Source organism: Lynx canadensis, chromosome C1, assembly GCF_007474595.2.
Source record: "Lynx canadensis isolate LIC74 chromosome C1, mLynCan4.pri.v2, whole genome shotgun sequence".
NCBI lineage: Eukaryota > Metazoa > Chordata > Mammalia > Carnivora > Felidae > Lynx > Lynx canadensis.
Genome location: NC_044310.1, coordinates 166,451,084 through 166,464,347, shown reverse-complemented (window position 1 = coordinate 166,464,347; position 13,264 = coordinate 166,451,084). Strand labels below are relative to the sequence as shown.

General features: G+C 37.7%; 1 protein-coding gene across 1 annotated transcript in view; it reads left to right on the top strand.

The window, feature by feature from the left end:
• The window catches only part of CCDC141 (coiled-coil domain containing 141), a 204,809-nt gene that overhangs the window by 164,234 nt on the left and 27,311 nt on the right, over nucleotides 1-13,264 (top strand). The window contains 3 exon segments of the mRNA XM_030326780.1: nucleotides 990-1,178; nucleotides 2,680-2,859; nucleotides 4,576-4,725. Coding sequence (XP_030182640.1) covers nucleotides 990-1,178; nucleotides 2,680-2,859; nucleotides 4,576-4,725 — 519 coding nt within the window.

Here is a 13,264-nt window from a genome sequence, read left to right as displayed (position 1 = left end):
ACCATTGTAGCCCATGGTGAAGTCTTTTCTATAAATTCTTAGAAAATTCAATTAGCCTACATGTTAGCTACTTTGATATACCTTGTGTTATATGCCTACTGGCATTTTGTGTATGTATGCATGCACGTGGCCCTGCACATGCATGCGTGAGTAAATTCTTCTAAGTCAGGGGCCATTCCCAAGCTTCATTAGTTCTGTCACTGTGGTATGCATATATTTGATGCCCCTATGCTTGATTTCAACTTGAAGACCTTTATTAGGCTACTCTTCTGCAAAGTATTTCCTTAGCCTAAATGATTTCCACTACTTTTCTCCTTGATATAAGCTCCATCCCTGACATTATAGTGGCTTCCTCTTTGAGTTGTCCAGCATTTGCAAGTTCTGTCCCAAAATCTGGATTCCTACAAGGGGTATCTGAGTGGTCCTAGGGAAAAGGAAGCTGCTTTATCCCTCTCTACATGTGGTGTCTATTTGTGGATTCTGGGACGACTGTTTTTAAAGTAGCATATCTACCACATTGCTCAGCTGGTAGTTCATTCTGATCATTCTGTTATCATGAAGGACAAATAATTCCCCCAATGTATTTTTAGACTTGTCTTCTCTTGATGTTTTTATCATACTGATTCTAGTTTACATTAAATATCAGAGATGATCATGGCTTCATAAAATATCTAAAATGCATTCATTTAACAGATAACTGGAGTATTTGGTGTGCCACAGAAATATGTGACTTTCTATTTCACCACCTAGCTTTGAAACATGTTTTTTGCATTTATAGCAAATTTTTTTTAATTTCTAAGAAGATGGGAATAGAATAATGTATCCTTAGCATCAAACACAAAGCCTGGATTTGCAAGGATGGGGTGGGGCTGACAATAAATAATAGTTAGCAAGTGAGAGAATAGTGATTGAGACCTTCCTATAGTCAGTTATAAAGGAAAAAGGCTGTCTAAAAGCTGGATATCTTTTATTTCTTTCAACTTCTTTAGCAACTGAACGTTGAAGTTCAATACATTGTAAAAGAATCAGAAGAGTTAACTGGCAAAGGAGCCCCTGTTAAAGAGAAGTCTCAACAACTGAAGGAGCTTATTCACCTCCATCAAAAACAGCAAGAGAGAATCCAAGATTATGAGGATATCCTGTACAAGGTAGTCCAATTCCATCAAGTTAAGGAAAAGGTAGGATTTGTCATGGATATCTGGAAGACCCTCAGCTCTATTTTTTTTTATTATTTATTTATTTATTTATTTGAGAGAAAGAAAGAGAGAGAGAGCAAGTGAGCAGTGGAACAGGCAGAGAGAGAGAATCTCAAGCAGGTTCTATGCCCAGCGTGGAGCCCAAGGTGGGGTTCGATCTCATGACTGTCATATCATGACCTGAACCCAAATCAAGAGTCATATGCTTAACCAGGTGCCCCAGGACCCTCAGTTTTAAATTATGAAATTAGAAGGGCACCTGAGTGGCTCAGTCAGTTAAGCAGTGAACTCTTGATTTCAGCTTAGGTCATGATCTCATGGTTCACGAGATCAAGTTCCACATCAGGCTCACACTGACAGTGCATGGAGCCTACTTCTGATTTTCTGTTTCCCTCTCTCTCTGACTCTCCCTGGTTCGCACTTGTTCTCAAAATAAATAAACTTTAAACTATGAAATTAGAAATAAATTATTGTGTAATAAAGGCCAAGTTGCTTTTTCTGGTATCAGAAGTTTTCCACAATCTGGCCTTTAACTTTTTCTCACTAGCTTCTATCCTCCCTTACATTCCAGCCAAACTGAGCTTTTCTTTGTCCCTTAAAGATGATGCACACCTTCCTCACTCCAAGCCTTGATTCTCAGGCTGCTATTATCTGACAGGTCCTTTTTGCTCTTCTCTACTATTTAAACTCTATCCTTGCTTCCAACAAGCCTACCTTACTTGGAGTGATTTGTTTCTTTTCTAAATTCCCAGAACTTTCATAGTTTATCTCACACATCTGTCATTTTTAGTATCTTGATTCTTAATTACTTTCTCCCTTCAAGTGTAAGCTCTCTGAGGAAAGAAAATAAATTCATGTGTTTTTTGGTTTTTTTTTTTTTTTGTATCTTAAGTACCTGACATTAAGGAGTGCTTAGTACAGGTTCAAGTTATTAGCTTCTACTTTCTTTTAAATGTTTATTTATTTATTTTTGAGAGAGAAAGAGAGAGCAGGGAGCAGCAGAGACAAAGGGAGAGAGAGAATCCCAAGCAGGCTCTGCATTGTCAATGTAGAGCCTGATGAGGGGCTCAAACTCACAAACTGTGAGATCTTGACCTGAGCCCAAATCAAGAGTCAGATGCTTAGCCAAATAAGCCACACAGGCATCACGTTATTAGTTTCTATTAACAGAAAATGGAGATGTGTTGATATCCCTTTAATATAGCCTCTGAATTTACTCGGATCACAAGCCTAGATCTTGCAAAGGTTTTAGGCTATGACCTTCTTTAACAGAACTGGTAGTATTAGTTCCTCAATTTTACCCTCTTGGTTTGAAGCCCTGTAACATTTATTTGTCTATAACACTAGTAATTATAGATGAGCTTGGCAACATTTTGACCAGGTAGTAAAATCGGTTATAGGAAGTAGGCTTTTTGTTTAAAAAAAAAATCTGTCTTCCTGAAAATATGAAACCCATGTTAATTGTTAACATCCTAAATTTCAGCTGGGTCATCTCATCAAATCAAGAGAAATGGAGTTTTTAGAACAGCCAAAGGAGCTGGAGGATGGCCACGAAGCCCAGGTTCAGCTCAGTCGCTCTCAGGAGAAGCAGGCACATATTGAGCAGCTCCATAAACTGGCCCTTTCCCTGGGAGTGGACGTCATCTCTTCAGTACAGCGACCTGTAAGCAACTTAGAACACCATACATAATTCATATCTAACTAAAGCTGAGAGTTGGGTTATTATAATATCAATGAAACCAGGCAGATTGCCTAGTACATGTTAAGTTAAAAAATACATTAAGCCACTGGGATAGTTATTTGTGGTGAATGTCTACCACCTATAACAAAAGAAAAAATATTTAAGGAGAAAATCTGTTTATACAAGTCTTGTTTTATACACCTATTCTCATGCTAATTAAAAATAGAATTGTAGAGTTGTGTTGTCTAATATGGCAGTCAATTTTTCACCTTTGAAATGTGCCTAATGCAATGAAAGAACTGAACTTCTAATTTTATTTATTTTTAATTAATTTTAAAAATTTAAACTGACAGTGTAATTATGGGAAAACTTTTATGTATGTTGGGAACAGCTTGGGTATGTGAATCTACATTTTAAGTTATCAACTATGAAATTTGAATACAGATCAAGTATTTCTGACAGAAGTTTAGCAACAATTAACTAGATTTCAAAGACTTAGTATAAAAACTGTATTAATATTTTCTACATTTGGTTACATATTAAAATGATGATATTTGGACATATTTGGTAGAACAATCCACATTATGAAGATGAATTTCACCTGTTTCTTTCTTACTTTTTAATATGACTACTACAAAATTTTAAATTATTCATGTGGCTCAGATTATATTTTGATTGGACCAATGCTGCTTTAGCATTTCAGATCTGGAAGGTATTCTAGACATAAGCCAGCCCACAACACTCATTTTATAAAAGAAGCATCTGAGGCCCAGAGAAGCTGCTTAAGCCATGAAAACTCAGAATGGAGGAGCCTCCTGGCTTTGCAGAAGGCTTGGGCACCAGTCATTGGACATGCTTTATGCCAGTGGACTGACATTAACAAAGGAGCCTAAAAGAGAAGAAAATATTTCCAGATCAAATTTTTCTAAATAATATATTGGACTCTGATTTAAAAAAAAATTCCTTTCTAAATTTCTAAGTTTAGTGAGAAAAGATTGTTTTTTCTATCCAATATGTATAACATTAATAAATCATAATGGTCAATTTTATTTCAAAGTTCATTTAAGATATCCATTAAACTATATGGAATGCAAAGAACATAATTTTTTTAAGCTAAAAGACAGAAATACAAAATAGAATCAGTTTTTACCAAGAAGGAACTTTCTTTCTAAAGAGTTTTATTTTATTAGTAAAGATATTACAAAAAAAAAAAAAGTAAGACATCTCACTTTGCACAAATAATATAAATTGTTCTCTAACTCTTGTCTGCCTTGGCCTCAGCAGCCCTCTGTGCTGAGCAGAGATTGGTGCACTTCCATAATGAATCTGAGGTTAAGTTCAAGTTGACAGGAAAATTATAGTGCAGAAGCTGAAGGTTTCCGATGCATATTTTATGCTTTTGAAGTAAAAATTATACCTTATAATAAACGACGTCTTTGAAGACTTGGGTGTGATGAGTAAATCTTCAAAACTTAAGTTTCAAGACTGGAAATGCAATGGTTTGCCTTCCCTGACATGTTGGTGTCTGGCTTCTTTCTGAAATCATTACAGCATATTCAGATATGCTTGAGGTAAAGTAAACCAGGAACCTAGTTTTTAATGTCCTCTATGAGTTTCATAAAGCAGGTAAATAGCACATCCGTCTCATTGCTGTTTTGCCTGTTCCCTTTGTCACTTGCACTTCCGTTCCATTTTCAGAACTGCTCTAACATTTCTGCCAAGAACCTGCAGCAGCAGCTGGACGTCCTTGAGGGGGATGGTGTGAACTTGCGTGCCAAAGCCGAGGAGTATGAACGGACCCTGATCCGCTGCTTGGAGTACTGCACCACAAGGGACAATATAAATGAGGTGGGGTGGTGGGAGTGAGCAGCGATATTGCCAGAAGTTGCTCTGAACCTAAAGCATGTGGCTCAAGTGTCTGCACCCATGCACACACAATCAGGCGACCATTTATTCAATGTTGACCTTTAATCTACCAAGCAATAGTCTCAGGGCTCTGAAAGTTTGAGTAAATTTCAAGCACCCAAGTCAGTATGTTGTCAATGAATAGAAAAACCTAGAATGTACCATTATGGCCTTTTGTTTGTTTCCTTATCCCCACCCAAGGCTGTACAGCAGTTGCTTGCTTGAGTGGATACAGCCTGTCAGGTTAGAAAGAGTGATGCTGTCTCCAGGCAGCCAGCTCCAACCTGCTGAGATTCTATTTAAGCACCATTGACTCATAGTTAAGGGGGTGCCAAGGGCCAGGGGAGCAGGCTCTTTGCCTCAGAGGCTACAAAGTATTATCACCAAAATCAAGTGGCTGGTTTCATGTTTACTCGAATGAAGTAGCCTACTGGCAAAACAACTTCTAGAGAAAAAAAGAGTAACATGAAAGTCAACCTCTGCATCCATGCTCCCCCTCACGAACACATAATTCTACCTCCTCTTCCTCAATTCTACCCAAACCCAACTCCCAAATATGTAGTGAGTCACAGTCACCTTCCCCTAGTTAAACTTCCATTTAAATAAACCTACCCTTGGGGAAAAACACAGATCAGGATGGCAAGGGTCCTGATTTTTTTTTAATTTACATCCAAATTAGTTAACATATAGTGTAACAGTGATTTCAGGAGTAGATTCCTTAATGCCCCTTACCCATTTAGCCCATCCCCCCTCCCACAACCCCTCCAGTAACCCTCAGTTTGTTCTCCATATTTATGAGTCTCTTATGTTTTGTCCCCCTCCCTGTTGTTACATTATTTTTGCTTCTCTTCCCTTATGTTCATCTGTTCTGTGTCTTAAAGTCCTCATATGAGTGAAGTCATATGATATTTGTCTTTCTCTGACTGACTAATTTTGCTTAGCATAATACCCTCCAGTTCCATCCACATAGTTGCAAATGGCAAGATTTCATTCTTTTTGATTGCCAAGCAATACTCCATTTATATATATATATAAATATATATATTTATATATATATATATATATATATATATATATATATATATACCACATCTTCTTTATCCATTCATCCTTTGATGGACATTTGGGCTCTTTCCATACTTTGGCTATTGTTGACAGTGCTGCTATAAACATGGGGGTTCATGTGCCCCTTTGAAACAGCATACCTGTATTCCTTGGATAAATGCCTAGTAGTGCAATTGCTGGGTCATAGGGTAGTTCTTTTTTTAGTTTTGTGAGGAACCTCCATACTGTTTTCCAGAGTGTCTGCACCAGCTTGCATTACCACCAGCAGTACAAAAGAGGTCCTCTTTCTCCACATCATCGCCAACATCTGTTGTTGCCTGAATTGTTAATGTTAGCCATTCTGACAGTGTGAGGTGGTATCTCATTGTGGTTTTGATTTGTATTTCCCTGATGATGAGTGATGTTGAGCATTTTTTCATGTGTCGGTTGGCCATCTCGATGTCTTCTTTGGAGAAGTGTCTGTTCATGTCTCTTGCCCATTTCTTCATTGGATGATTTGTTTTTTTGGTGTTGAGTTTGAGAAGCTCTTTATAGATTTTGGATACTAACCCTTTGTCTGATATGTCATTTGCAAATATCCTCTCCTATTCCGTCAGTTGCCTTTTAGTTTTGCTGATTGTTTCCTTCACTGTGCAGAAGCTTTGTATTTTGATGAGGTCCCAATAGTTCATTTTTGCTTTTGTTTCCCTTGCCTCCAGAGATGGTGTTGAGTAAGAAGTTGCTGCAGCCAAGATCAAAGAGGTTTTTGTCTGCTTTCTCCTTGAGGATTTTGATGGCTTCCTGTCTTACATTTAGGTCTTTCACCCATTTTGAGTTTATTTTTGTGTATGGTGTAAGAAAGTGGTCCAGGTTCATTCTTCTGCATGTTGCTGTCCAGTTTTCCCACCACCACTTGCTGAAGAGACTGTGTTTATTCCATGGGATATTCTTTCCTGCTTTGTCAAAGATTAGTTGGCCGTATGTTTGTGGGTCCATTTCTGGGTTCTCTATTCTGTTCCATTGATCTGAGTGTCTGTTTTTGTGCCAAGGGGTCCTGATTTTTGACTGAGAACTGACAGCAGAAGACAAGGTACTATATAATTCCAGACTTATCTCCATTTAGAGTAAAATGTTTCTGAGTCCATTAGTCACAAGTCCATTATAAAAGTAGGTACAGGAAAAGGAAGCGGTAAAGCTTCTCTAACATTCTGTTAGCCTCAATTTACACATTTTCTCCAAAGTTATCTTCTTTCTTCCCTTCGTCCTCCTCCTTCTCCCCACCCTGTCCCCTGCCCCTTTCCCCTCCTCTTCCTCCTCCTCCTTCCTCTTCTTCTTTGGTAAACTTTTGTTTTGCCAAAAATCTCTCTCCCTGCAGGGATGTTCAGCTCTAGACTGACTGAAGCCACAATTGGAGGAGGCTAAGTCTTATTCCTAGCTCCCTATGGCTGTTTCCATCTTCCTGAAGTGCTGTGGCATTTATGGAGCTCGGTCCCCCTGTTCAGGCCCTTCCCACAGTGGTTCTATTTACAGGCTGCCTCGTGATGTGCCTCTGCTGGGAGCCAGCTAGCCAGGATGACAGATGTACCTTGTAGTCACAGTAGGGACACCCTAGGATTGTCTGTACCGTAACAGGAATGAGCAACCAGATACATGTGGGTTTGCTTTAGGAATCAGATAACACTTTAACATGATCTTAAACATTAAGAGAACTAGTCTTCCCATTTGCTTCTACTTCATATCCAACTAATCTTTGATGTAAGTTACAACTTCACATTTAAAAGATCTTTGAAAATCTTTGATCTATTTCTTCTTTCCTTCTTATAGAAATGTAGTAGGCATGTCACAGTTTAGCATCCACATCCTGGAATTTCCAACCATAAGCCTAATGGGAAAATAAGCAGAAGGAATATTTTCAGTACAGTTTAGTAAAATAAATGTATGTATGCTCTAGTTTTATTGTGAAGATCAAAGTGCAGATGGGTAATTCCAAGTGGTGAAAATATTTATACACTTAGAAATTTTTTTAATGCTTTATTTATTTATTTTTGAGAGAGAGGGAGAAAGAGCACAAATGGGGGAGGGGCAGAGAGAGAGAGAGAGAGAGAGAGAGAGAGAGAGACAGACAGAATCTGAAGCAGGCTCCAGGTTCCCTGCTATCAGCGCAGAGCCCAACATAGGTCTCCAAGTCAGAACTACAAGATCATGACCTGAGCTGAAGTCGGACGCTCAACTGCCTGAGCCACCCAGGCGCCCCTAGACATTTTTATTATATTATAGTTATTAATATTTGGTGTAGGTACTTGAAACATTATATAAAATTAAAAGCAATAGTTTACACTACTTTTTGGTATAAAAAAATGAAGTCAGACACCCCACTAGGGAACTAAACCAAACATTACATTTGATTTTTTAAGTTGATTGGAAAACACATTGTTTTGCTTCTAATGTGCTTAAAGTGCTTCTTGGAAGTTCACAGATGCTGAGTTGAAGTAGATTTTGAAAGATCTCTACTTTGACATCTTCATTTTTAAGATGAGAAAACTGAAGTGTGTAAGATTTTCACTTGAGCAGTGTGCTACCAAACTGCAGAGTTTCTGTTCATGTTGTGTTAAGGAGTCAGCTTTGGGCCAAAAGCTCATTTATTGGGCATTGGCATTTATTGGGCACCGACACACTGTCACTTGCTAATCTCAGAGTTCATTACTCGTTCCTGTTTTAGCCCATTCAACTACTGCATGGTCTAATGTTCCATGAATCCTTTTTCTGTGTTTTCCTCTTCTAGCCTTATTTTACGACATATCTGTTACAAGCTGTTTATATGCTGATGCTAATAGCACAGTTCCTTTGATGATGCCCTAACTAACTTACATGGTTATAACTGCACTAAAGGCCGTCAGAAGAGGACTCAGTACCTCAAGGCAAAATGAAGTGGGCTGTTCTAAATATGATTTTTTTAAATGTGATATGATATTCTGTAAAGATAAAGAACCATGGTTTTGTGCCTTGATTATCTTTGGGTAAAATATTCTCATTGTGTAATTTTATACACTATGTAAGACATAGGAAATTGTAAAATCTCATTTTCTCCACATCTACCTTCACAGCCTTCAGACTGCCAGATTTTGGGGAGTTTTTTTTTCATTCGTTTTACCCAAAGATACATTTGTATGCATGAATGTTGAATTTCACTATATATTTTCTTGCCTGGCAACATAAATAAGCTGTTAATACACAAGGCATTTACAGACACTCTCTGTGGTAATATGTGACGGAACACTATTAGTTACTCATTCATTTACATATATTCATTTAGAAATGTAATACGTTAATATTGAGCATGTTTTCTACCTGCAACTTGACCAAAAAAATTACTTTTACATTTACATAATGTTCATGGAAATTTGTAACTGGAGTCTATTTATGGGTCACAAACAACTAGCTTGCTGAAAAAAATAGCAATGACAGAATTGGGTTGGTGTCCATTCTTCCAAAATAAGTTTTGCAAACAGAAGCTTTCATATAATTTTATTTTTTTAGCCAGAAATTTTTATACTGCAGCAACATCAGAGAAAAAGACTTAGTGCACACATAGTATATTCCATATGTCAGAGTCTCATGTTCCACTTACACACATTTTTATGTCAATTTGGGTGAGTCGGTCATCTGAGTTACAGGGATAGAAGGCAGATTAGAAGCAGTAAATTAGAATCGAGGGAGAGACACGTATCCAACTAATAAAATCAGACTTCCTGACATTGTATAGCACTTTGCTATTGATTGACAAAATGACCATGGAGAGTCACCCACTGGCAGGACAAGAAGCAGAAAAAGAATGCATGGATGCGGAAAACATGCAATGGGGCAGCATTGTGGTATAGTAAAGGTATTCCAGATTGATAGCCCTCACTAGTGATTTTAAGAAAAAACTAAACTATCATCATTCAACACATATCACCAATGTGGCTACTATGTACTGGACCACAAGACTACAACAGTCCTCAGGAAACATGGAGTCCAGAGTGAATTAAAGCCCATGGGACTTCAAGTCACAATGAGTCGTGACCAGGCCACACTGTGGGTCCATTCAGAGGGTATGTATAAGAGAATAGGAAAGATTATAATTTGTTCTGAAAATGCCCATCCCATAGGCATAAAATGTGTTAGAAGTTTGGTGTTTAACATCTGCAAAGTGACTCTTTTTCCTGAAGAATATAGAGAGTTGAAGTTTAAAATCATAGTTTTTGGGTGCCTGGGTGGCTCGGTCGGTTAAGCATCTGACTTCAGCTCAGGTCATGGTCTTGCAGTTCGTGGGTTCAAGTCCCTCATCGGGTGAGCTTGAGCCCCACTTTGGGTGAACATGAGTATTGCTTCTCTCTCTTTCTCTCTCATTCTCTGCCCTTTGCTCACTTGCGCCCCCCCAAAAATAAATAAAATAAAATAAAATAAAATAAAATAAAATAAAATAAAATAAAATAAAATAAAATCATAGTTTTCATGTCCAGAAAATAAAACAAATATATTATGAAGACAGTGAACTTGCAGAGTTTGTAAAATACCCATTACTGAGACATGCTGCCGCATCCAGTGTCAAATGGAGCACCCATCTTCTCTGTCCAAGCTGCCCCACTTCTGCTGCTACAGTCCTGGCCCTGAGCACAACAGGCAATGGTGCAGTTGCCAAGCAGAAGGAGGCCAAGGGAGCCTTGTCCCCAAATCTCTCCAGGACTTAGGCTTAATATTCTACCCATAATTATTGTAGCAAATCATTCAGGTTGAATTATGAAACTTTGGGTCCTTTCATTTCAAATGCAAGTATCCCTGGGCCATAATAACTGTGAAGCCTCTGTTACTCAAAATGAACACCAGAAGGCTTTTTTCTAAAATGGGCAAAAGGATGGGCAAGAAATGAAGCTCATGAAGTGGACCTTAAGAGAAATGGACTGTTGATTTTGTATTTTTGATTCTGGCCAAACCTGTGCCATAGGTCCAATGAAAGGCTTTTGTCTTTAATGTGTTTCCTTAGTTTTAAAATATCCCATTTCCCTCACATCAATTGGCCTTGCCAGCTCCAGACTCACAATAATACATTCTTCTGCCAAAGCAGCCTTGACCAGCTTCGTCAAGACTAAGAATAGCAAGCCAGCCTGGTTGTCATCAGCCCCTTTTGCTTCTGGTTCTTCCCAAGGAAGCTTTGTTCATTCCTAACCCTGAGAGAGGCTTACTGCTCCCTGGGAAATCTGGTGATGATGTTCATTCTGCTAGTTTCAAAAGAACTACAATTAAAAAATTTTTTTAAATGTTCGTTTATTTTTGAGAGAGAGAGAGAGAACACACACACACACACACACAGATAGAGTGCAAGTAGGGGGAGGGGCAGAGAGAGGGGGAGACACAGAATCTGAAGCAGGCTCCGGGCTCTGAACTGTCAGCACAGAGCCTGATGCAGGGCTCAAACCCACAAGCCGTGAGATCATGACCTGAGCTGAAGTCGGACACTTAACCGACTGAGCCACCCAGGTGCCCCCAAAAGAACCACAATTTCAAAGTCTTAATACTTTTTTTCCTAATTATACCTCTATTAACTTAGTCTGCATGTTCCATAACAAATATGGAGGAGCTGAACAAGTAGATAGATTGGAAAATCACATTATTCATTAGAAAAAGAAAATGCTCCTGGTGTTTTAAAGACTTTTAGAAAAAGTTGTTAATGTGGATTATAACAACATTAAAAATTTTCTAATAGGGTAAACTCTCCCGTCCAGCTTTGGGTGTTCTTTCCTGCTTATGTCCTCCTGTTGAGCAGTTGTCTTGGCCATTTTCACCATTCCCCATTGTTGACAAGCTAACTAAAGTTAGAAACAGCTGTGGGAACGATGATCCCATAGCCAAGCGACCATGGCACTCAGTTTCTTTAAAAATATGACAAGTTATATGGGGATTAGATGGGAAGTTAAGTTTTCATGTTGGAACATTTAGGTAAGAAATTTAGGCACGATTAGATTTTTCTGAAAATCTAGTTGCTAAAGGCAGTTTGTTCATGTTGCCTTCCGCTTGTATCTGCAATAGTCTGAAATTTGATCTGGGAAAGGTACAAGATTTAAACTGCATTTCTGGTGGGACCAAAAGGAAAAAGTGCCAGCAACTTTGTCAAAGGAGCTCATGTGTCAGAAAGAAGCTGAGTCCGTTTCACATACCCATAGTGCCATGAGCATTCTTTGGTCTTATAAATCATCTTCAGTGGAAGTGCATACATTCTGAAGAAACAGAAATAAAATTGTGCTCATCATTTACCAGTCTTAAATTTTTTGATCCAAAGTAGATTTAAAATTTCATGGTTTAGAATTACAGTGCTAAGGCTCAGCCTTTCTCCATTCATCACATAGTTTTCAAATAGATGTTGATCTTTCCCATTTCAACAAGCCGATGTAATCCAATGATTATCAGATTGATGACAGAACCCCTCTTCCTTTCTCTCGACTGAAGTGTATAATATATATCATGTTCCAATACGAGAAAAAAAGAATATAACATTTTATTTTCTAATGGATACGTGTTAGTGACAGGACATATATTTCCCCTGTTCTTTCCTCTTTTCTTATGTTTATTTTTATTAAAGATAAAAATTATGTTTTAAATTGTGGTAAAATACACGTAACATAAAATTTACTACCTTAGCCATTTTAAGGGTACAGGTTAATGATATTAAGTATATTCACACTGTTATACTACCACTACCACTCTCCATTTCCAGAACATTTTCATCATCTCAAATAGAAGTTCTGTACCCATTAAATAATAACTCTTTATTGAGACCATCTTTTTTAATACAAGAATCTGTATTTTAATACAAGAACTATCCTCAGATAGTTGCTGATTGTGACTTTGGGGAAAAAAGTTCCTGCCAAAGCTCTATGTGAATAATGCAGGATGTAGTCCCTTTGTATTTTAATCCCATTTGTTTTTTCCCCCACTAAAATCAAACATGTGCAGATTAAAACACTGAATGTCAAAGAAGTTAAATATTTATTGGTTATTTCATAAGTATAGCAACAGAAATATGATCTTCTCAAATATTTTCCTGAGTTCTAATAGAGAAATAGTTTTCAAACTTTGGAACTATAGTTCTTTCCACCTCTTCAGAATGTTACTGATTTATCAGTTTCAATGTTTAATATGGTCTCTGTGCTTGGCTTAATTGGTAGCTTAAAACTCATCTTCAACAATTTCATTTACCATATAAAATAAACAACGCCGATTAGGTATAAGTGTGTCAGGTGCAAAAATTGCATCAGCATAATAATTTCCATGCATGCAAGTCTGCCAGGGCATTTCTAGATAATCGTCTCCAAGAAATGGTAAAGATAAAGTCAAGGTTCTGTTTTTATAATATGCAGAATTTGAAGTAAGCATTTTGAGAAAGGAAATATTTTTTTAGGGC